The sequence below is a fragment of the Nerophis lumbriciformis genome, linkage group LG20, assembly GCF_033978685.3.
Source record: "Nerophis lumbriciformis linkage group LG20, RoL_Nlum_v2.1, whole genome shotgun sequence".
Lineage (NCBI taxonomy): Eukaryota > Metazoa > Chordata > Actinopteri > Syngnathiformes > Syngnathidae > Nerophis > Nerophis lumbriciformis.
In genome coordinates, this window is record NC_084567.2 from 4700001 (window position 1) to 4725904 (window position 25904).

General features: G+C 41.6%; 1 protein-coding gene across 1 annotated transcript; it reads right to left on the minus strand.

Moving 5' to 3' along the window:
* Positions 1-5495: 5495 nt before the first annotated feature.
* Positions 5496-25790, minus strand: LOC133619219 (uncharacterized). The gene is made up of 2 exons (XM_061980156.2): positions 25477-25790; positions 5496-7241 (listed from the first exon to the last, which is right to left on the minus strand). Exons 1-2 carry the CDS (start codon positions 25580-25582, stop codon positions 5941-5943), a joined length of 1407 nt encoding a protein of 468 aa, XP_061836140.2. The 5' UTR covers positions 25583-25790; the 3' UTR covers positions 5496-5940.
* Between the last annotated feature and the right edge of the window lie 114 nt (positions 25791-25904).

Consider the following 25904-nt stretch of genomic DNA (forward strand, 5'->3'; position numbering starts at 1 on the left):
TAATGGTATCAAAGGCTTTCTTTAGATCAATAAAATTATCAACTGCATATTTTTTATGCATTAGTCATTTCTTCAATGGCTTCAGTTATCGCCATTGAGGTTGTTCGTTTGGACCTAAAGCCATACTGACCGTCATTGATTATATGATGCTTCTCAAGAAAAGAATCAAGTCGAGAGTCAAATAGTTTCTCTAAGATTTTTGAGAACTGAGGCAAAAGAGAGATTTGTCTAATTGGTGAAAGCGTGAAAGTGTTTTGTGATTGTGTGATGTTTTTTGCCTGGACCCCAGGAAGAATAGTCTCCACTGCGGTGTCGATTAATGGCGATCCTTAAAAAACTAAACTAAACATGAAATTATTATTTGCAGATTATAATTAGAGATGTCTGATAATATCGGGCTGCCGATAATATCGGCCGATAAATGCTTTAAGATGTAATATCGTAAATTATCGGTATCGGTTTCAAAAAGTAAAATGTATGCCTTTTTAAAATGCCGTTGTACGGAGTGGTACACGGACATAGGGAGAAGTACAGAGCGCCAATAAACCTTAAAGGCACTGCCTTTAAGGTGTTTCCATGGGTTTTAGGAGGCTTATTCAGAACCTAACAATGTGAGAAATCGGACTAATTTAGTGCAAGGATACGTACTGAGTAACGTGCTGTGTTTTTTATGGTTAAACTACATCTTAAGATTTTTCAAACAAGCCCCTGATTGTCTCTGTGTGCAGAGTATACTCATGTTACAAACCCAAATTTAAAGGGGAACATTATCACCAAACCTATGTAAGCGTCAATATATACCTTGATGTTGCAGAAAAAAGACCAAATATTTTTTTAACCGATTTCCGAACTCTAAATGGGTGAATTTTGGCGAATTAAACGCCTTTCTATTATTCGCTCCGAGAGGTTGGGTCTTGGGCGCAGTTGGGTGTTCCAACAGGACAATGACCCCAAACACACGTCAAAAGTGGTAAAGGAATGGCTAAACCGGGCTAGAATTAAGGTTTTGGAATGGCCTTCCCAAAGTCCTGACTTAAAGGGGAACATTATCACCAGACCTATGTAAGCGTCAATATATACCTTGAAGTTGCAGAAAAAAGACCGTATATTTTTTTAACCGATTTCCGAACTCAAAATGGGTGAATTTTGGCGAATGAAACGCCTTTCTATTATTTGCTCTCGGAGTGATGACGTCACATCGGGAAGCAATCCGCCATTTTCTCAAACACAGAGTCAAATCAGCTCTGTTATTTTCAGTTTTTTCGACTGTTTTCCGTACCTTGGAGACATCATGCCTCGTCGGTGTGTTGTCGGAGGGTGTAACAACACGAACAGGGACGGATTCAAGTTGCACCAGTGGCCCAAAGATGCGAAAGTGGCAAGAAATTGGACGTTTGTTCCGCACACTTTACCGACGAAAGCTATGCTACGACAGAGATGGCAAGAATGTGTGGATATCCTGCGACACTCAAAGCAGATGCATTTCCAACCATAAAGTCAAAGAAATCTGCCGCCAGACCCCCATTGAATCTGCCGGAGTGTGTGAGCAATTCAGGGACAAAGGACCTCGGAAGCACGGCAAGCAATGGCGGCAGTTTGTTCCCGCAGACGAGCGAGCTAAACCCCCTGGATGTCTTGGCTCACACCGTCCCTTATGCCACCGAAGATGATCAAGAGAAGAATATCGACCCTAGCTTCCCTGGCCTGCTGACATCAACTCCAAAACTGGACAGATCAGCTTTCAGGAAAAGAGAGCGGATGAGGGTATGTCTACAGAATATATTAATTGATGAAAACTGGGCTGTCTGCACTCTCAAAGTGCATGTTGTTGCCAAATGTATTTCATATGCTGTAAACCTAGTTCATAGTTGTTAGTTTCCTTTAATGCCAAACAAACACATACCAATCGTTGAATAGAAGGCGATCGCCGAATTCGTCCTCGCTTTCTCCCGTGTCGCTGGCTGTCGTGTCGTTTTTGTCGGTTTCGCTTGCATACGGTTCAAACCGATATGGCTCAATAGCTTCAGTTTCTTCTTCAATTTGGTTTTCGCTACCTGCCTCCACACTACAACCATCCGTTTCAATACATGCGTAATCTGTTGAATCGCTTAAGCCGCTGAAATCCGAGTCTGAATCCGAGCTAATGTCGCTATAGCTTGCTGTTCTATCCGCCATGTTTGTTTGTGTTGGCATCACTATGTGACGTCACAGGAAAATGGACGGGTGGTTAAAATCAGGCACTTTGAAACTTTTTTTAGGGATATTGCGTGATGGGTAAAATTTTGAAAAAAACTTCGAAAAATAAAATAAGCCACTGGGAACTGATTTTTAATGGTTTTAACCCTTCTGAAATTGTGATAATGTTCCCCTTTAAAGTGTTAAATACTAAACCGCACCTTTTCCCCGGCACATGCATGATTTGTGTATTTAAACGGAGCCATGGACAGGGAGGGGCAGACTACTCCAACATGTGCACTTTAATTCCACATTGATTGACGATCATTGATGAACACGTGCGTACACTTTAACCCTTGTGTGGTGTTCGGGTCTGTGGGACCCGTTTTCATTTTTTATTAGAAGAAAAATGATCCATTTGATTAACTTTTCAAACTGAGACTCACTGACTTTGGCTCATTTTCTGTGAAGAACATATATCAGAATACATATTTAATGACCACACACCATACACCCCCCCTACACATTTATATTACATATAAGATGTCCAGGTTCACTGGACCGGGGCTAATAGAAGTGTGGAAATTGATGTTCTGTGTACCACACACACACACACACACACACACACACACACACACACACACACACACACACACACACACACACACACACACACAGCAGGCCTAGACAGGAGGAGGACAGAGTGCAGGTACAGAGAACATCAGAGGGTGAAATGTGCGAGAAAATGAGAGCAGACAGTGTTGACAAACAATGTTGCAACCTTGTGTGGGAACCGCAGGTGCAGAAACACAAAAGAAGAATCCCTGTGGGATGCAGAAACTGGCAGAGAAATTTTCCGTGCAACGTTCATATTGTTGTTACTCAGCTAGCGTTTGTGGGTCTGATGGACCCGTTGCATTTTGTGGCTTTTAAAGGCCTACTGAAACCCACTACTACCGACCACGCAGTCTGATAGTTTATACATCAATGATGAAATCTTAACATTGCAACACATGCCAATACGGCCGGGTTAGCTTACTAAAGTGCAATTTTAAATTTCGCGCGAAATATCCTGCTGAAAACATCTCGGTATGATGACGTCAGCGCGTGACGTCTCGGATTGTAGAGGACGTTTTGGGACAGCATGGTGGCCAGCTATTAAGTCGTCTGTTTTCATCGCAAAATTCCACAGTATTCTGGACATCTGTGTTGGTGAATCTTTTGCAATTTGTTCAATGAACAATGGAGACAGCAAAGAAGAAAGCTGTAGGTGGGAAGCGGTGTATTGCGGCCGACTTCAGCAACACAAACACGGCCGGTGTTTCATTGTTTACATTCCCGAAAGATGACAGTCAAGCTTTACCATTGGCCTGTGGAGAACTGGAACAACAGAGACTCTTACCAGGAGGACTTTGAGTTGGATACGCAGACCCGGTACCGTGAGTACGCATGCAGCTGCGGCTTCCAAACATTTGATCGCTTGCCCGTACGTGCGTGCCGCTATGTGCATGTCACGTACTGTACGTAACTTTGGGGAAATATATGTGCTGTATGAACTTTGGGGAGGTGAACGGTACTTTGGGCTGTGGGATTGAGTGTGTTGTGCAGGTGTTTGAGTTGTATTGGCGGGTTATATGGACGGGAGGGGGGAGGTGTTTGTTATGCGGTATTAATTTGTGGCATGTTAAATATAAGCCTGGTTGTGTTGTGGCTAATAGAGTATATAAATGTCTTGTGTTTATTTACTGTTTTAGTCATTCCCAGCTGAATATCAGGTCCCACCCGCCTCTCACAGCATCTTCCCTATCTGAATCGCTCCCACTGCCCTCTAGTCCTTCACTCTCACTTTCCTCATCCACGAATCTTTCATCCTCGCTCAAATTAATAGGGAAATCGTCGCTTTCTCGGTCCGAATCGCTCTCGCTGCTGGTGGCCATGATTGTAAACAATGTGAGGAGCTCCACAACCTGTGACATCACGCTACTCGTCAGATACCGTATTTTCCTCACCATAAGGCGCCCTGGGTTATAAGCCGCGCCTTCAATGAACGGCATATTTCAAAACTTTGTCCACCTATAAGCCGCCCCGTGTTGTAAGCCGCATCTAACTGCGCTAAAGGAATGTCAAAAAAACAGTCAGATAGGTCAGTCAAACTTTAATAATATATTAAAAACCAGCGTTCTAACAACTCTGTTCACTCCCAAAATGTACGCAAATGTGCAATCACAAACATACGTATATCAACATGGACGGAGCTGCGTGAAAAAAGCCACCCGGCCTCTTCGCGTAAACTTAAACTTACCTTAACCACTCGCTCATCTTTTCTTCATCCATCCCTTCGAGTTAGCTTTTATGATGACGCCGGCTGGAAAGGTCTCTTTTGGCAAGGTCTTCCTTTTGAATATCACCATGGGTGGAAGTTTCTGGCCATTAGCATGGCAAGCTAGAACCACAGTGAAGGATGACTTCTCATTCCCTGTGGTGCGAATATTCACCGTACGTGCTCCCGTTGTATCCACAGTGCGGTTCACAGGAATATCAGTTGCTGTGAAATAGTAATCCATGTGCGGATGGAGAGATTGCGTCTTTTCATGAACCGGATCCCTGACGCTTAGTAGGAGCCATTTTGTGGTCTTTACAGATGTAAACACACAAAGGAAATGAAACGTACGGTGATATCCGCGCGCTTTTTCTTCTTCTACGCGGGCGGGTGGTTGCTTACAGTAGAAGAAGAAGCGCTTCCTGTTCTATGGGGGCGGGTGCTTACCTTGGCGGTTGCTTGCGTAGAAGAAGAAGCGCTTCCTGTTCTACCGGGAAAAAAGATGGCGGCTGTTTACCGAAGTTGCGAGACCGAAACTTTATGAAAATGAATCTTAATATTTATCCATATATAAAGCGCACCGGGTTATAAGGCGCACTGTCAGCTTTTGAGAAAATTTGTGGTTTTTAGGTGCGCCTTATAGTGCGGAAAATACGGTACTTCCGGTACAGGCAAGGTTTTTTTTTATCAGCGACCAAAAGTTGCGAACTTTATCGTCGATGTTCTCTACTAAATCCTTTCAGCAAAAATATGGCAATATCGTGAAATGATCAAGTATGACACATAGAATGGACCTGCTATCCCCGTTTGAATAAGAAAATCGCATTTCAGTAGGCCTTTAATGCCTCACAATCAAACACTTTTAAGTTAAAATACTGAACAGATGTTTATTGGGATAAGGTAAACATCTGTTCAGTATTTTAACATAAAAGTGTTTGATTGTGAGGCATTAAAAGCCACAAAATGCAACTGGTCCCTCCGACCCACAAACGCTGGCTGAGTAACAACAATATGAACATTACACAAGGGTTAAGCCATCTGAGTTTTTGTTGCACGTATGACCTTCTCTGGATTTGAGCGCACACCATTTATTAGTAAGTAATTCACACAAGTTTTAATACATGAGGCCCCCCAGGCGACCTGGAGGGTGTAGTTTCAGGCAGATCGATTCATGTTGTTGGTGATCAAAGTCAGACATTCTGGAGGCGGGAAAGTCATCACTGAAGACGACTACACTTCATCCCCAGCGAGACAGACGTGATGATGTAACCAAACACTACAAGCATCATCTATCTTACTATTCAGGAAAGTTTCAGATACTCCAAATGTATACGAATACCTCAAATATTAGTGAAAGAAGCAGTAAACTTATTTTGAGGAGGTCCTGGGTTTGGGTGGATGTCACCACATATGAGCAACATACCAAAAACTGAACAGCTGACTGTTTACTGGACCATGTGTGTTCTTGCGTGTTTTACTGCGTCTGCATTGTGCGGGAACCTTTCACCACAAATTGAACAACTAAATGGAAACACTTCTGTGTGTGTTTTCATGTGTTTAGTCCAATAGCCCTTAAAAGAAAAGCTTCTGCCGCAGAGTGAGCAGTTAAACGGTTTTTCTTCCGCGTGTAATTTCATGTGTTCGGGCAAATAGCTGCTTCGGCAAAACGTTTTACCACAAACTGGACAATGACACATTTTCTCACCTGTGTGTGTTCTCATGTGTTGGGTCAAATACCTCTTAGTAGAAAAAGGTTTGCCACAAACGGAACACTTAAATGATTTCTCTCCCGTGTGTAATTTTGTATGGTGGGTCAAATGGATGTTTCGAGAAAATGTTTTACCACAAACTGAACAGTTAAATGGTTTTTCACCCGTGTGTGTTCTCATGTGATTAGTCACATGGGTCTTCATAGTAAAGCTTTTGCCACATACTGAACAGTTAAACGGTTTTTCTCCCGTGTGCGTTCTCATGTGTTGAGGCAAACAGCTCTTTTGAGAAAAGCTTTTACCACAAACTACGCAAGTAAATGGTTTTTCTCCTGTGTGTGTTCTCGCGTGTTGACTCATAGTTCCCTTTCGAGAAAAGCTTCTACCGCAAACTGAACAACTAAATGTTTTTTCTCCTGTGTGTGTTCTCATGTGTTGAATCAAGTGGCTCTTTCGAGTAAAACTTTTACCACAAACTGAACAACTAAATGTTTTTTCTCCAGTGTGTGTTCCCATGTGTTGAAGCAAACTCCTCTTTTGAGAAAAGCTTTTGCCACACACTGAACAAGTAAATGTTTTTTCTCCTGAGTGTGTTATCATGTGTTGAGTCAGATACCTCTTATTAGTAAAACTTTTACCACAAATTGAGCAAATCAAACATGTTTTACCTCTCTTATTTTTAGAGAATTCAGAGTCCTGGTTGTCAGTGTGAGTCCTCATATCACCTTCACAGTCTATATCGCTGCTTAAAGTTTCTTCAACCTCGCCTTCAACCTCACTATCTGATAGTGGAGCTAAGAGGTTGTCTACTTGTGGTTTCTCTTCATCATCTTCAGTCTTCACAGAGACAACAGTCAGTGGCAACTTGGTGAGATCAGCTTCCTGCAATCCAAGAAAACAATCTCCTTTCTGAGTGATCCAGAGTTCCTCCTCTTCCTTTTTAATGTGAGGTGGTTGTGGAGTCTCCTGCTTCAAAGTGGAGCTCCCCCCTAACTGAGGGGGAAGTTCTTCTGGATGACAAATCGCCTGATGGACGTCTGCAAGACACAAACAACACAAAGACACTTTACACACTTCCTTCTATCTACTGTATGTGTGTGTAGTGTTTCATGGTCATTCATTTAGTGCCTTGCCAGAATGATGGATCAATGTTTACATGACTTGTCATAGACTCAGAAAAGTGAAGCTAAAATCTCAGAAAATAGGAAATATCTGTTTGGATGGACATTAGGATACAGTGGGGGAAAACAATCAATATGAAAACATCCAATTATTTTGCCGAAGTTCGGTGATGCTAATGTCTGACAGTAGAAGGCTAAGCTAGCTACACAACAAATTGAGCTAACATTGCTAACACATAATTCACACATTTCTAACCTACTGTTAAGATACTACAAAGTAGCAGTGGGGAGGAAATCAATAAGGTGTTATATCTCAACATTTTTTCATCAATATATATATTTTAAAAAGTCAACAGTAACAAAGTAGACCTTTTTTTTTTTTACATTTAAGTTGCAAGAAATGTTTCTACTTTCTTTACAATTGCAATGAAGGGAAATTGATCATTCAAATTACTTAGATTTTTGACAATAGTTTGTCAAATGAATTATGAATTATTATCATCTAGTGTACATTAGGGTTGTCTTGATACCAATATTTTGGTACCGGTACCAAAATGTATTTCGATACGCTTCTAAATTAAGTGGATCACAAAAAAAAAAGGCATTTTTAGCTTTATTTCAACAAAAAAATCTTAGGGTCTATTAAACAAATGTATCTTATTGCGATCAAAGAACAATTTTGGCCTTAAATAAAATAGTGCACATACAAGACAACTTGTCTTTTAGTAGTAAGTAAACAAACAAAGACTCCTAATTAGTCTGCTGACGTATGCAGTAACATATTGTGTCATTTATACACCTATTATTTTGTACACATAATGAGGGACAAACTGTAAAAATGGATTATTAATCTACTTGTTCATTTACTGTTAATATCTGCTTATTTTCTGTTTTAACATGTTCTATCTACACTTCTGTTAAAATGTAATAATCACTTATTCTTCTCTTGTTTGATACTTTACATGATGATACCATGCATTCATGATATCATGCATTACATACTACACATTACCTTTCGCACTATATTAATTTATATTATTATGTGTTGTCAACTTTGTACTTTTTTATGTCATTGCCTGAAATAAATAAATAAATGGAAAAAAAAATACCGGTACCACAAATTTAGGTATCGATCCGATACCAAGTAGTTACAGGATCATACATTGGTCATATTCAAAGTCCTCATGAGTCCAGGGACATATTTCCTGAGTTTAAAAACATAACATACATTTTTTTTAAAACGAAAAAAGATTTTGTGATGCGAAAAAATATCAATGTAATCATAGTAGTATCGACAAGATACGCTCTTGTACTTGGTATCATTACAGTGGATGTCAGGTGTAGATCCGCCCATGGCATTTGTTTACATTGTGACGTCGGTGAGCTATTGTATCCTCCTACGGTGTGTAGTGAAGCATGTTTAGCTATTCCTCGTCCTCCAGTGATAACGATACCTGTAAGAAACTTACTTTATCTGTCGCCATGGAGGCGAGGATTAGTGATTTAGAAGTAGGTAAAACACTGCCCATTGTGGATGGACGTTAGCCATGTCTTAAAGCAGCTCTTTCTGTGGGAGTTTCAGTGTTATAACTTCACCTTTATTGTTACTTTTTAAGCAAAAATGCGTCTATTCTCCCTTTTATGTCTACACATTGTGTCTGCTTGTAAGTACTCTGTGTGTGCGCGTTGCCGAACATGCTCCTCTGCTCGTACAACCAGCAATGCCGTCATGCCTGTAAAAAGAAACATGGCGAACCGGTACTTTTCGAACAGAGTATAGTACCGTTTTTGATCCATTAGTACCGCGATACTATACTCGTACCGGTATACCGTACAACCCTAGTGTACATATACATACAACTTATATTTAGAGCCCGCATGGCCCATTGTAAAAGGACTCCCAAAGGGAGTCCTTTTGCAATGGGACATAAGGACCTATTGAATTTGTAAGGTTTTATTATTATTATACCGGCCGCCTCTTTGAGCTGCAATTTGACCCACATGCTTCAAAACTCACCATATTTGACGCACACATCAGGGCTGGCGAAAATTGCCTTTTGATAAAAAAAAAACAAAAAACCATAAATCAAAATTGCGCTCTAGCGCCCCCTAGGAAGAAAAAAAACTAGACTGCCTGTATCTCCCACTAGGAAGGTCGGAGAGACATGAAACAAAAACTTCTATGTAGGTCTGACTGAGACCTAGTTTTCATAATCGTACAACATCGGGCAGAAATCAACAGGAAGTTGGCAATTCCCCCTTCAAGACAAAAATGTACTAAAAACAGTCACTTTTGCCTCTTTGAGGTGTAATTTGACCCCCTTAACATGCTTCAAAACTCACCGAACTGAACGCACACATCAGGACTGGCAAAAATTGCGCTCTAATAAAAAAACCTAACCCCAAATCTCAAAATTGCGCTCTAGCGCAATTTTTGAATAAAACGCAGAAAAAACTGCTCGTCGGAAGAAAAAATTTACAAAACTGCGTGTAACTCCCACTGGGAAGGTCGGTGAGACATGAAACAAAAACTTCTATGTAGGTCTCACTTAGCCCTACATTTCTTAAATTGACAACCACCAGCAAAAATCATCAGGAAGTTTGCTATTCCCCCTTCAAAACAACATTTTTGTAAAAACCGGTCACCTTTCTTCAAACATTATCTCCTCTGAGCGCGTTTGTCGTTTCGGCTTCAAACTAACACAGGAGAGAGATTGAACCCTTCTGATTAAAAGTTATCGAAAGAGTTTTGATAACTGCTCCGGTTTTGATTTTACGACCCTTCCAAGAACCGCTGCGCTGATGCTGCTGCGCTGATGCTGCTGCGCTGCTGTTTTTTCAAGATGGCTGCTTAAAGACAAAAGTATTGGGACACTTAGGACTACCACTTGACAAAAGTATTGGGACACTTACACTGGACAAAAGTATTGGGACACTTACACGGCACAAAAGTATTGGGACACTTAACACTACAACTTGACAAAAGTATTGGGGCACTTAGGACTAAAACTGGACAAAAGTATTGGGACACTCTTGACCAAAACTGGACAGAAGTATTGGGACACTTATGACGAAAACTGGACAAAAGTATTGGGACACTTAGGACGACAATTGGACAAAAGTATTGGGACACCTACACTGGACCAAAGTATTGGGACACTAAGGACTACAACTTGACAAAAGTATTGGGACACTTCGGACTACCACTAGACAAATGTATTGGGACACTTAGGACTAAAACTGGACAAAAGTATTGAGACACTTAGGACTGCCACTGGACTAAAGTATTGGGACACCTACAATGGACAAAAGTATTGGGACACTTAGGACTAAAACTGGACAAAAGTATTGGGACACTTGGGACGAAAACTGGACAAAAGCATTGGGACACTTAGGACTAGCACCTGCCCGACCAACGCTGCTTGCAGCTTTAATTTAAGCTGTCTTTTTACATTTTTCAGTGAATTCTGTAGGGTATGGCAATATAGCTGCATGTTACCAATATCTCCATGTCACAATATCACAATATTGTATGTTGACTCAATTTTCTATTTAAATGTATATTTTAAGAAGACGTCATATCATGATTTTCTTCTACATTTAAAACACTTCATGGTGGTCTACATACATAACATGTCATGGTGGTTCTACGGGGACAATGTGCATGGATTTTATTTTACAGACCTACTTTCAAGCCCTTTCTTGCTCCCTTTAAAACGGTTCAAAGTTGTTAGATGCAAAATAACCTCTCCTGCACATTCGCTCCATCCCCCATACATGTTTAGTAATGGTTTAGCTTTGTTGCTTTTAATGTGCTCTATGGACATGGGTGACCACTACCATCCATTTGTTTTAAGTGACTTTCACCACAACACAACATCCCAGATGATATAGCGAGATCAGCTGCTCACCGTGTTTTGTTGTGGGCAAAAAGGAAGGAGGCGATTCTGGCGGAGAGAAAGGATCGAAGCCCGACTGACGCACAAGTTGACACTATAGGCCGGCTAAAGTTAAACTTCTACCGAGTCTGTAACTTTCGAATGCTAGTTCTTGGTTCAAACACTGATGACATCTATTAAACAAGACAAGAAGCAAATAATTAAACAGAGACAGAATTAAATTTGGCTCAAATTGAGGAGAGACGCCTGGACACTGTACCCTTGCACAGTGTCTCAACCCGCTCTGGCGAAAGATTGTACGCCACCTCTTTTATTTGGACTTTCCCTGATTACATGGCAACAGCTGTTTCTAAGGGACGTGGGTCATAAACAGCCATCGCCTTTGATTACAGAACAGTTCAAAGAAAAGGTCGTAAACAGCTCACAGAAAAGGTCGTAAAACAGTTCATAGAAGCGGTGCCTGGAGGGGAGTCTGGTCCTGCTTTCTCTTTGCTTTTGTAGTTCTTGGGTCAAGACAATATTTTTCTGTTGATTACGATACATGAAAGAAACAGAACACCTTCATGTTGCTTCTCATCCTACACAGTGGAGTTTTACAAGCCTTTTGATTGGTAGGATTAAAGACAGCTTATGTCCTCTCGCCGGGCACTCAATGTAACACAAAGTTTTGTGATAACTTACCGTATTTTCCGCACCATAAGGCGCCCTGGGTTATAAGCCGCGCCTTCAATGAACGGCATATTTCAAAACTTTGTCCACCTGTAAGCCGCCCCGTGTTATAAGCCGCATCTAACTGCGCTAAAGGAATGTCAAAAAAACAGTCAGATAGGTCAGTCAAACTTTAATAATATATTAAAAACCAGCGTGATGTGGGCGCGCATGGAGTCGTATATCAACATGGACGGAGCTGCGTGAAAAAAGCCACCCGGCCTCTTCGCGTAAACTTACCTTAACCACTCGCTCATCTTTTCTTCATCCATCCATCCTTTCGAGTTAGCTTTTATGATGACGCCGGCTGGAAAGGTCTCTTTTGGCAAGGTCTTCCTTTTGAATATCACCATGGGTGGAAGTTTCTGGCCATTAGCATGGCAAGCTAGAACCACAGTGAAGGATGACTTCTCATTCCCTGTGGTGCGAATATTCACCGTACGTGCTCCCGTTGTATCCACAGTGCGGTTCACAGGAATATCAAAAGTCAGTGGAACCTCGTCCATGTTGATAATGTTCTCTGGCCGGCTCTTTTTTTCAGCTATCTTGTTTTTACAATATGCACGGAAAGTAGCCTGCTTTTCTTGAAAGTCTTTAGGCAGTTGCTGTGAAATAGTAGTCCGTGTGCGGATGGAGAGATTGCGTCTTGGAAACCTGTCGCTTAGTAGGAGCCATTTTGTGGTCTTTACAGATGTAAACACACAAAGGAAATGAAACGTAATATCCGCGCGCTTCTTCTTCTTCTACGCGGGCGGGTGGTTGCTTACAGTAGAAGAAGAAGCGCTTCCTGTTCTATGGGGGCGGGTGCTTACCTTGGCGGTTGCTTGCGTAGAAGAAGAAGCACTTCCTCTTCTACGGGGAAAAAAGATGGCGGCTGTTTACCGTAGTTGCGAGACCGCAACTTTATGAAAATGAATCTTAATATTAATCCATATATAAAGCGCACCGGGTTATAAGCCGCACTGTCAGCTTTTGAGTAAATTTGTGTTTTTTAGGTGCGGCTAATAGTGCGGAAAATACGGTAGATACAATTATTCTAACATTTGTGTGTGTGTATATTGACAATAAAAACTTTCATATTCTATATCATGTAAAATAACTCTGCTGCACGGCTGCTTTGAGTTGTAAACAATAAAGGCTCAAGGCTACAAACTAAGCTACAAGCTTCATCGCCAACAAAATAATAAATGATATAACTGACTCGCCCATTGCCATAAACAGAGTTGGCACTGATCCAATTAAAATTAGTTTTTAGGAAAATCATTCTTTATTTTGCTGGAGGACGATGATGCTATTGTCTTATAGTAAAAGGCCAAGCTCGCTACACAACAAATCGAGGTAACATTGCTAATATATCATTCACACATTCTAACCTACTGTTACTGCTTGCTGTTTCATTGTCTCCTCCTTATTTGCCATAAATAGTAGTCACCGAGCCCGCCATTAAAAGTACCGTATTTTCCGCACTATAAGGCGCACCTAAAAACCACAAATTTTCTCAAAAGCTGACAGTGCGCCTTATAACCCGGTGCGCTTTATATATGGATTAATATTAAGATTCATTTTCATAAAGTTTCGGTCTCGCAACTACGGTAAACAGCTGCCATCTTTTTTCCCTGTAGAAGAGGAAGTGCTTCTTCTTCTACGCAAGCAACCGCCAAGGTAAGCACCCTCCCCCATAGAACAGGAAGCGCTTCTTCTTCTACTGTAAGCAACCACCCGCCCGCGTAGAAGAAGAAGAAGCGCGCGGGTATTACGTTTCATTTTCTTTGTGTGTTTACATCTGTAAAGACCACAAAATGGCTCCTACTAAGTGACAGGGATCCGGTTCATGAAAAGACGCAATCTCTCCATCCGCACACGGACTACTATTTCACAGCAACTGCCTAAAGACTTTCAAGAAAAGCTGGCTACTTTCCGTGCATATTGTAAAAACAAGATAGCTGGAAAAAAAGATCCGGCCAGAGAACATTATCAACATGGACGAGGTTCCACTGACTTTTGATATTCCTGTGAACCGCACTGTGGATACAACGGGAGCACGTACGGTGAATATTCGCACCACAGGGAATGAGAAGTCATCCTTCACTGTGGTTCTAGCTTGCCATGCTAATGGCCAGAAACTTCCACCCATGGTGATATTCAAAAGGAAGACCTTGCCAAAAGAGACCTTTCCAGCCGGCGTCATCATAAAAGCTAACTCGAAGGGATGGATGAAGAAAAGATGAGCGAGTGGTTAAGGTAAGTTTACGCGAAGAGGCCGGGTGGCTTTTTTCACGCAGCTCCGTCCATGTTGATATACGACTCCATGCGCGCCCACATCACGCTGGTTTTTAATATATTATTAAAGTTTAACTGACCTATCTGACTGTTTTTTTGACATTCCTTTAGCGCAGTTAGATGCGGCTTACAACACGGGGCGTCTTATAGGTGGACAAAGTTTTGAAATATGCCGTTCATTGAAGGCGCGGCTTATAACCCAGGGCGCCTTATGGTGCGGAAAATACGGTAGTTTAATGGAAAAAATACATATTTATACTGGCGGAACACTGCAAAAAGTCAGTGTTCATAAACAAGAAAAAAAAAATACAAAAATGAGGGGTATTTTATTTGAACTAAGCAAAATTATCTGCCAAGAAAATTTGACTTGTCAAGACTTTCCAAAACATGTAAAATTAGCTAACTTCAATGAACCCAAAAATACCTTAAAGGGGAACATTATCACAATTTCAGAATGGTTAAAACCATTAAAAATCAGTTCCCAGTGGCTTATTATATTTATCGAAGTTTTTTTCAAAATTTTACCCATCACGCAATATCCCTAAAAAAAGCTTCAAAGTGCCTGATTTTAACCACCCGTCCATTTTCCTGTGACGTCACATAGTGATGCCAACACAAACAAACATGGCGGATAGAACAGCAAGCTATAGCAACATTAGCTCGGATTCAGACTCGGATTTCAGCGGCTTAAGCGATTCAACAGATTACGCATGTATTGAAACGGATGGTTGTAGTGTGGAGGCAGGTAGCGAAAACGAAATTGAAGAAGAAACTGAAGCTATTGAGCCATATCGATTTGAACCGAAAAGTTACATAATAAGGCCCCTTTAAGTCAAGGCATAATCATTTTGTAAATGAACCAAAAAGTGCTTTAATTATATCGTGCTTGTGTCAGTTACTCTATTGAAACCTTTATTTTGTGACCGCAGTCACGTCGGATGTTGCGTACAGCGCTGTTATTGTGAAAGGGGGGAGTGTGCTGCTGTTATGAGCTTGATGAGTTTTGAGACAACTGGAGGCCGTAAAAAAAGAGAAAGCCTTTCAAGTTGCGACTGCTGTCCTGTTTGTTCATTGATCTTACATGGACGATGTCGTTCACAACAACACAAGCAGATGAGATGTGTTGTGGTGTAGGGCTGGGTGATATGGCTGAAAACTGCATCACGATGTAAGTTTACTGGTCACACTTATCATTACACCATGTACCAAATAAAATACAAACCCCGTTTCCATATGAGTTGGGAAATTGTGTTAGATGTAAATATAAACGGAATACAATGATTTGCAAATCATTTTCAACCCATATTCAATTGAATGCACTACAAAGACAAGATATTTGATGTTCAAACTCATAAACTTTATTTTTTTTTGCAAATAATAATTAACTTAGAATTTCATGGCTGCAACACGTGCCAAAGTAGTTGGGAAAGGGCATCTTCACCACTGTGTTACATGACCTTTCCTTTTAACAACACTCAGTAAACTGAGGAAACTAATTGTTTCAGCTTTTGAAAGTGGAATTCTTTCCCATTCATGTTTTATGTAGAGCTTCAGTCGTTCAATAGTCCGGGGTCTCCGCTGTCGTATTTTACGCTTCATAATTCGCCACACATTTTCGATGGGAGACAGGTCTGGACTGCAGGCGGACCAGGAAAGTATCCGCATTCTTTTTTTACAAAGTCACGCTGTTGTAACACGTGCTGGATGTGGTTTGGCATTGTCTTGTTGAAATAAGCAGGGGCGTCCATGAAAAAGACGGCGCTTAGATCATACTTGCCAACCCTCCCGGATTTTCCGGGAGACTCCCGAAATTCAGCGCCTCTCCCGAAAACCTCCCGGGACAAATTTTCTCCCGAAAATCTCCCGAAATTCAGGCACACAATATAAACAACGTACCTGCCCAATCATGTTATAACTGTAGAATGATCAAGGGCGAGTTCTTGGTTTCTTATGTGGGTTTATTGTTAGGCAGTTTCATTAACGTCCTCCCAGCGCGGCAACAACACACAACAACAGCAGTCACGTTTTGTCTACCGTAAAGCAGTTCGTCTGCCGTAAACAGCAATGTTGTGACACTCTTAAACAGGACAATACTGCCATCTAGTGCATTTGATGAAAGCACTTTTTGCGTGCCACACAGCATTGCATCATCAGTGAGGGTGTTCAGCATGGTTCGAAAAATAGTGACAAATAGAACAAGGATGGACAATTCAACCCTTAACTCAACAATGAGTAGATGAGTGTTTTGTGTGTGTATATGTGTAAATAAATGAACACTGAAATTCACGTATTTCTTTTATATATATATATATATATATATATATATGAAATACTTGACTTGGTGAATCCTAGCTGTAAATATACTCCTCCCCTCTAAACCACGTCCCAAACCACGCCCCCCACCCCCCACCTCCCGAAATCGGAGGTCTCAAGGTTGGCAAGTATGGCTTAGATGGCAGCACATGTTGTTCCAAAACCTGTATGTACCTTTCAGCATTAATGGTGCCTTCACAGATGTGTAAGTTACCCATGTCTTGGGCACTAATGCACCCCCATACCATCACACATGCTGGCTTTTCAACTTTGCGTCGATAACAGTCTGGATGGTTCGCTTCCCCTTTGGTCCGGATGACACGATGTCGAATATTTCCAAAAACAAATTTGAAATGTGGACTCGTCAGACCACAGGACACTTTTCCACTTTGCATGAGTCCATCTTAGATGATCTCGGGCCCAGAGAAGCCGGCGGCGTTTCTGGATGTTGTTGATAAATGGCTTTCGCTTTGCATAGTAGAGCTTTAACTTGCACTTACAGATGTAGCAACCAACTGTAGTTACTGACAGTGGTTTTCTGAAGTGTTCCTTAACCCATGTGGTGATATCCTTTAGAGATTGATGTCGGTTTTTGATACAGTGCCGTCTGAGGGATCGAAGGTCACGGTCATTCAATGTTGGTTTCCGGCCATACCGCTTACGTGGTGTGATTTCTCCAGATTCTCTGAACCTTTTGATGATATTATGGACCGTAGATGTTGAAATCCCTAAATTTCTTGCAATTGCACTTTGAGAAACGTTGTTCTTAAACTGTTTGACTATTTGCTCATGCAGTTGTGGACAAAGTGGTGTACCTCCCCCCATCCTTTCTTGTGAATGACTGAGCATTTCATGGAATCTACTTTTGTACCCAATCATGGCACCCACCTGTTCCCAATTTGCCTGTTCACCTGTGGGATGTTCCAAATAAGTGTTTGATGAGCATTCCTCAACTTTATCAGTATTTATTGCCACCTTTCCCAACTTATTTGTCACGTGTTGCTGGCATCAAATTCTAAAGTTAATGATTATTTGCAACAAAAAAAAAAGTTGATCAGTTTGAACATCAAATATGTTGTCTTTGTAGCATATTCAACTGAATATGGGTTGAAAATGATTTGCAAATCATTGTATTCCGTTTATATTTACATCTAACACAATTTCCCAACTCATATGGAAACGGGGTTTGTAGCTTCGAGGTTGGTAAGCACAACCAAAATTATTTTGTTCACTAGGCGCACCGGGTTATAAAGGCGCACTGTCGAGTTTTGAGAAAATTAAAGGATTTTAAGTGCGCCTTATAGTCTGAAAAAATACGGCAACTTTTTTTATTAGCGTCATTTCATAGAAAGATAAAAATGGAACTCTTTTGTTTGGATTAGAACATTCAGGCACCGACCAAACAACGGGAGACAAAACCGCAAAACATGTTGCTGACGAGTCGTTGCTAGCGACTCGTCTATTCTGTCCTATCACTGAAAGACACGAAGAACAGCCTCCAGGCTAGACTACTGCAATCAGATCCCCAGCAAGAACACCCAGAAGCTGCAGTACTTACAGAATAGTGCTGCTAGAATCCTGATGAGAGTGCGGAAATATGACCATATCACACCAATTCTCAAATCCCTTCACTGGCTTCCTGTTCCACTCAGGATTGAATTCAAAGTCTCCCTACTAACCCACCAGTGCCTCCATGGAAATGCCCCCCTCTACCTCAAAGAACTACTCACCCCCAAATCCTCCACACGACACCTCCGATCCGGACAGGCTAACCTCCTCCAACCTCAGAGGACAAAGCTACGAACAGTGGGAGACCGGGCTTTCTGCTCCGCCGCTCCCAGTCTGTGGAACGCTCTCCCTGACCACCTGAGGGCACCACAGACTGTGGATGCTTTTAAAAAAGGCTTAAAAACCCTTATTTTTAAAAAAAAGAAGAAGCCTTTTTTAGATGTATGCATACGAGTTCTAGCTATTAGGCTGTTCTGGTTTTTATTTGTATTTATTTGTATTATCTTTTTATTTATTTATTTTTTTAATACACTGTAGCATTTTGAGGTTGTTTACTCAATATAAAGAGCTTTTTACAAATAAAATCTATTATTATTATTACATAGACATTGTTAAAATACTAACATTACAGATTCCGTCTCTAACTTCATATGTGTAGACATGATCTAGTGTCCACGGTCCAAACACACGTGTAAGTACTTGATAGGAAGTGTAAAATGGGTGGGATTAAATAAGTGTTGCTTCGTCTTACTCCTTCTTGGACACGTTGTAAAGAAAATGTAAAATTGAATTTGAAAAGCAGAGCTGCCACGAACAACAATTTTTATTGTTTTTACTTTTTTTATACTAAAAGTAGAGTGTTTGAAAAGGGAGAAAAGGCTCTAGGCCAGTGTTTTTCAACCTTTTCTGAGCCAAGGCACAGTTTTTTCATTGAAAAAAATCCGTAGGGAGGCGTTCGGGTGGCATCCTGACCAGATGCCCGAACCACCTCATCTGGCTCCTCTCCATGTGGAGGAGCAGCGGCTTTACTTTGAGCTCCTCCCGGATGACAGAGCTTCTCACCCTATCTCTAAGGGAGAGACCCACCACCCGGCGGAGGAAACTCATTTGGGCCGCTTGTACCCGTGATCTTGTCCTTTCGGTCATAACCCAAAGCTCATGACCATAGGTGAGGATGGGAACGTAGATTGACCGGTAAATTGAGAGCTTTGCCTTCCGGCTCAGCTCCTTCTTCACCACAACGGATCGATACAGCGTCCGCATTACTGAAGACGCCGCACCGATCCGCCTGTCGATCTCACGATCCACTTAACCCAATTAGGTGAAATTACATAATGTCCCACGGCACACCAAACAATATCTCATGGTACACTAGTGCAGTGTTTTTCAACCTATTTTGAGCCAAGGCACATTTTTTTTGCGTTGAAAAAATGCAGAGGCACACCACCAGCAGACATCACTAAAAAACGAAACTCAGTTGACAGTAAAAAGTCGTTGTCACAATTGTTGGATATGACTTTAAAGCATAACCAAGCATGCATCAATATAGCTCTTGTCTCAAAGTAGGTGTACTGTCACCACCTGTCACATCACACCCTGACTTATTTTGTATTTGTTGCTGTTCTCCTGTGTGTAGTGTTTTAGTTCTTGTCTTGCGCTCCTATTTTGGTGATTTTTTCTCTTTTTTTGGTATTTTCCTGTAGCAGTTTCATGTCTTCCTTTGAGCGATATTTCCCATATCTACTTTGTTTTGGCAATCAAGAATATTTCAGTTGTTTTTATCCTTCTTTGTGGGGACATTGTTGATTGTCATGTCATGTTCGGATGTACTTTGTGGACAGCCGTCTTTGCTCCACAGTAAGTCTTTGCTGTCGTCCAGCATTCAGTTTTAGTTTCGTTCTGCATAGCCTTCCCTGAGCTTCAATGCCTTTTCTTAGGGGCATTCACCTTTTGTTTATTTTTGGTTTAAAGGGGAACATTATCACAATTTCAGAAGGGTTAAAACCATTAAAAATCAGTTCCCAGTGGCTTATTTTATTTTTCGAAGTTTTTTTCAAAATTTTACCCATCATGCAATATCCCTAAAAAAAGCTTCAAAGTGCCTGATTTTAACCATCGTTTGGCCCTGCGATGAGGTGGCGACTTGTCCAGGGTGTACCCCGCCTTCCGCCCGATTGTAGCTGAGATAGGCTCCAGCGCCCCCCGCGACCCCAAAGGGAATAAGCGGTAGAAAATGGATGGATATATACACCCGTCCATTTTCCTGTGACGTCACATAGTGATGCCAACACAAACAAACATGGCGGATAGAACAGCAAGATATAGCGACATTAGCTCGGATTCAGACCCGGATTTCAGCGGCTTAAGCGATTCAACAGATTACGCATGTATTGAAACGGATGGTTGTAGTGTGGAGGCAGGTAGCGAAAACGAAATTGAAGAAGAAACTGAAGCTATTGAGCCATATCGGTTTGAACCGTATGCAAGCGAAACCGACACGACAGCCAGCGACACGGGAGAAAGCGAGGACGAATTCGGCGATCGCCTTCTAACCAACGATTGGTATGTGTTTGTTTGGCATTAAAGGAAACTAACAACTATGAACTAGGTTTACAGCATATGAAATACATTTGGCAACAACATGCACTTTGAGAGTGCAGACAGCCCATTTCAGGCGCGCTAAGAACATATATTTTTCCACGATTTCAGCACTCAGGTTAACCATACCTAAATAGACACAAAATACTGCATTACACAAGACTACCCGAATGCACTCGAATGATTGAAAAAAATAAATGTTTTTAAGCTAAATTATTGGTAAACACAGTTTATGTATAATAATTTACGTAAAACTGCGAGTAATGAATAAAGTTTTCATCAATTAATATATTCTGTAGACATACCCTCATCCGCTCTCTTTTCCTGAAAGCTGATCTGTCCAGTTTTGGAGTTGATGTCAGCATCTGCTTTGAGTGTCGCAGGATATCCACACATTCTTGCCATCTCTGTCGTAGCATAGCTTTCGTCGGTAAAGTGTGCGGAACAAACGACTGACCATTTCGTCGGCTTTCCACACAGCCTCGTATTTTGAACAAATTTCGTCCAATTTCTTGCCACTTTCGCCTCTTTGGGCCACTGGTGCAACTTGAATCCGTCCCTGTTCGTGTTGTTACACCCTCCGACAACACACCGACGAAAGTGAGAAAATGGCGGATTGCTTCCCGATGTGACGTCATCGCTCCAAGAGCGAATAATAGAAAGGCGTTTAATTCGCCAAAATTCACCCATTTAGAGTTCGGAAATCGGTTAAAAAATATGTGGTCTTTTTTCTGCAACATCAAGGTATATATTGACGCTTACATAGGTCTGGTGATAATGTTCCCCTTTAATACATGAGGCCCCTGGTGTTGATGTTTTGTGTCTACAGACCAACATCAGATGGTGCACAAAGAATCTCCCCAAGTTGCAGCACAAAAGCAGCCAAGTTTTCTCAACCATGAAATTCTGTCCCAAAGATGTTGTTATAAAATGGTGTTGTCTTGACACTTCAAAGACTAATTAATGGCCCTGATGGGATCTCAGCAACTCTACTTAAAAATGTGTGCTGGAGCTTGGTGGTTCCACTTCTCTGCTCCGAGAGCGAATAATAGAAAGGCGTTTAATTCGCCAAAATTCACCCATTTAGAGTTCGGAAATCGGTTAAAAAAATATATGGTCTTTTTTCTGCAACATCAAGGTATATATTGACGCTTACACAGAGGTGGGTAGTAACGCGCTACATTTACTCCGTTACATCTACTTGAGTAACTTTTGGGATAAATTGTACTTCTAAGAGTAGTTTTAATGCAGCATACTTTTACTTTAGTATATTTATAGAGAAGAAACGCTACTTTTACTCCGCTACTTTTATCTACATTCAGCTCGCTACTCGCTACTAATTTTTATCGATCTGTTAATGCACGCTTTGTTTGTTTTGGTCTGTCAGACAGACCTCCATAGTGCCTGCGTTTCAACAAATACAGTCACTGGTGACGTTCACTCCGTTCCACCAATCAGATGCAGTCACTGGTGACGTTGGACCGATCAAACAGAGCCAGTGGTCACATGACCTGACTTAAACAAGTTGAAAAACTTATTGGGGTGTTACCATTTAGTGGTCAATTGTACGGAATATGTACTTCACTGTGCAATCTACTAATAAAAGTTCCAATCAATCAATCAAAAGTGTGAAGGAAAAAAGACCCTTTTTTTATTTCAACCGTACATCCCGTCAAAAGCCTAAAGACTGACTGCACAGTTCCTGTCTTCACAATAAATGTGCCGCTCCATGGCGCCTGCGCTTTCAAAATAAGAGTCTCCGAAAGCCAGCGCAAACAAGCTAGCAAGCTACGGAGTTTGCCGCCAATGTATTTCTTGTAAAGTGTATAAAAACGAATTTGGAAGCTGGACAAATAGGATGCCAAAAAGCAACCACTTTCATGTGGTATTAGACAGAAAGGAGGAACTTTTTTTCTCCTCCATTTGAAAACGAGGAAGTAATCATCACTACTGTCTGATTACAATCAATGCAAGTCATCAGAATCAGGTAATACACCAACATATATTCTTGTCTTCATGAAAGAAAGGAATCTATATGTGTTAAACATGCATGTATATTCATTAAAACACCTTTAACATGTAAACAAAAACGGCAAAATAAATAAATATAAACTATATACTGTATATATCAATGTATGTATATATACAGTATATATGTGTATATATATATATATATATGCGTGTGTGTGTGTGTATATATATATATATATACATATGTATATATATATATATATATATATATATATATATATATATATATATATATATATATATATATATATATATATATATATATATATGATATGTGTGTGTATGTTACTCATCAGTTACTCAGTACTTGAGTAGTTTTTTCACAACATACTTTTTACTTTTACTCAAGTAAATATTTGGGTGACTACTCCTTACTTTTACTTGAGTAATAAATCTCTAAAGTAACAGTACTCTTACTCTTAACAGTACTTCTTAATTTCTGGCTACTCTACCCACCTCTGCGCTTATATAGGTCTGGTGATAATGTTCCCCTTTAAGCATTAGACACTAGAGATGCGCGGTTTGCGGACACAACCGCGGAGTCCGCGGATTATCCGGGGATCGGGCGGATGAAATTAAAAAAACTAAGATTTTATCCGCTCGCGGGTCGGGTCGGGCGGATTAATTTTTTTTTTTTTTTTGCGGGTGGCAGTTAAACCAATTCGGAAATATATATACATAGTTAAATGTTGTTACCCACATACGAAAAACGAGCAGGCACCTGCTGCATATGCCACAACAGAAGAAAAAAAAAGAAAAGAGATGGACACTTTTACGGAGCGGAGAAGGGACGCCTCGCCGGGGTCCGGGACCGAGGCCCCTTCCCCCGAGAGGGCCCCACCGGGAGCCGTAGCTGAGGCGATCCGCGAGAAGGGCCCGACGCACGTCCAGGGTCACTACCGCGCCCACCGCACCGACACCCCGCCTCGTCCGCTTTCGCCGCGGCCGGCGTCACGCGCAGCAGGTAAGCAGCTTACCTGCCCGCCACCCCCGTGGCCGGGGGCTCGTAACATGGGTCACTCCGCGCGCTCCGCCCGCGCAGCTTACCTGCTTGCCACCCCTGTTGCCGGGGGCGCGTAACAGGGGTCACTCCGCGCGTAGTGCGCTCATGAAAGGGGTGGGGCTCACCCTGGTTGATATAGAGAGCAGGACGGTGGCCATGGAAGTTGGAACCCGCTAAGGAGTGTGTAACAACCCACCTGCCGAATCAACTAGCCCTGAAAATGGATGGCGCTGGAGCGTGGGCCCATATCTGGCCGTCGCCGGCAGCGAGACGCGCTTGGAGGTGCGCTCAGCGCGGCTCCCATATGATTGCGCACTGGTGTGCGTCTGGGTTGTGACAGCGTGGCACGCGAATGTCTGTGCATTGGATCAGTCTCCTTTCTTTAACAGGCAAAAGCTTTATAACCTCACCATACCTGCCAACTTTTGAAATCAGAAAAACCTAGTAGCCAGGGTCCAAGGGCCGCAGGCCCCGGTAGGTCCAGGACAAAGTCCTGGTGGAGGGTTCAGGGCTTCGCCCCCCGACGCAAAATGACTATTAGCATTCAGACAGGTTAAAATGTTGCTAAAACCATCACTTTTCTATCAGTCACAGTGACTTTTCAAAACAAAAATATTACAGCAAAAATCATATGGGTTGATTGACATGTTTATTCTGTAAGCTAACTTCAATAGTTTGAAATTATTTTGACAGTTAATGCCAGTTATCCTGTCAACCTTTCACAAGACTTCAATTTGTTAATTGAAAGTATAAATAGTATAAACACTTTTTACAGTATGTCGTGCTGTGAAATACAGCCGACAGGATTGCGCATGCATGGTGCAGGAGAACAAAGGACTTCTTTCATTTAAGGTTTGTGATAAACCATCAAACTCATTCGTTAAAAGGACTCTATAGTAATATAAAGCGAATTTTTCTGGACATTATCATGCAAGAAAAGTTTATTTTTGGGATCGTGATCACCGCGTAATGATTTTTAAAGGTTGCATTACATTATTAACTGTCCCATGTGATCAGCCAGTGCGATTGGAAGTCCATGCTCAATTATTGCCTCCGTAAATAAAACTTCGGCATTTATCACATCCAAAGAATCTGTTTGGGCGACGAAAAACGTTGAAAGTTTTCCACTTGTATCGCTAGCAACGGCATTAGACTTGTGTTTTTTTGTCCCAACGTGGTCTTTTACATCGCTAATTCCTCCGTGTCCGATCGAAAAATCTTGTCTGCACAAGGTGCAATTCGCGTAGTTTTCACCCTTTTTTTTATTTTTTTATTAATATTAGATATATAACAACGGGCGGATGGTGGGCGGGTGCAGTTCTGATCAAACGTTACATCGGGTGGATGGCGGATGGTTGACGACTTTCTGACGCGGTTGCGGATGAAATAATTGCCTATCCGCGCATCTCTATTAGACACCTTTTTACCTGCACGCTGCCTCCCGCAGTTTCCGACATCTACAAAGCAATTCGCTACCTGCTGCCACCTACTGATATGGAAGAGTATTACACGGTTACTCTGCCGAGCTCTAGACAGCACCGACACTCAACAACAACACATCATTTGCAGACTATAATTACTGCTTTGCAAACAATATTTTTAACCCAAATAGGTGAAACTAGATCATCTCCCACGGCACACCAGACTGGATCTCACGGCACACTGGTTGAAAAACTAGGCGAGCCCAAGAGGGAGAAGCGGTAAAAAACGGATGCCTTGAAGTTAACAATCATGGCAGTTCTTTACATTCTTCAGCAAGGTCGGTTAATGTATCGATAGCTTTCAAATGACGACACTTCAAGTCACTCACCTTCATCTTTCGTCTTTATCTCCGTTGGTGATTTGCTGGAAGTTGATTCTCTTTCATGTTCTCTTTTAGCGGACGTCGCCATCTTAGCATAGCAGTAGTCGTCCATCTTCTGTCACGTCTTCAATCTTCACTCCACATATCGCTCCAAACTCAACTTCCGTTCCGTGGGCTTTAGAAAAGGCGAATCTATGAGGTATTTGTTATTGATAGTTGCTGTGACTCTGAACAACAGTTATATCGTCATTTTAAAAGGGGAAAGCCACAGCCAGTCAGTCCGCCATCTTGCTCGCCGTTCTCGCTACCGGAAATCGGGTCGGTTCTGCGCATGTGCGCAGCCAAGGTCTTTTCCTCAGTCTTTATTTTTCCGACAGTTTCTGCGAGGTCACGTGCTGTGATATTTAAATATTGTATTTATTTTCGTAATAAAA

What these genes read in the sequence shown, in the direction of transcription:
- LOC133619219 (XM_061980156.2), bottom strand. Translation starts at nt 25,582, where the DNA reads ATGGACGACTACTGCTATGCTAAGATGGCGACGTCCGCTAAAAGAGAA. An exon ending in GATAAAGACGAAAGATGAAG is followed by an intron (nt 7,242 to 25,476) that starts GTGAGTGACTTG and finishes TGTGTCTTGCAG; the next exon opens with ACGTCCATCAGGCGATTTGT.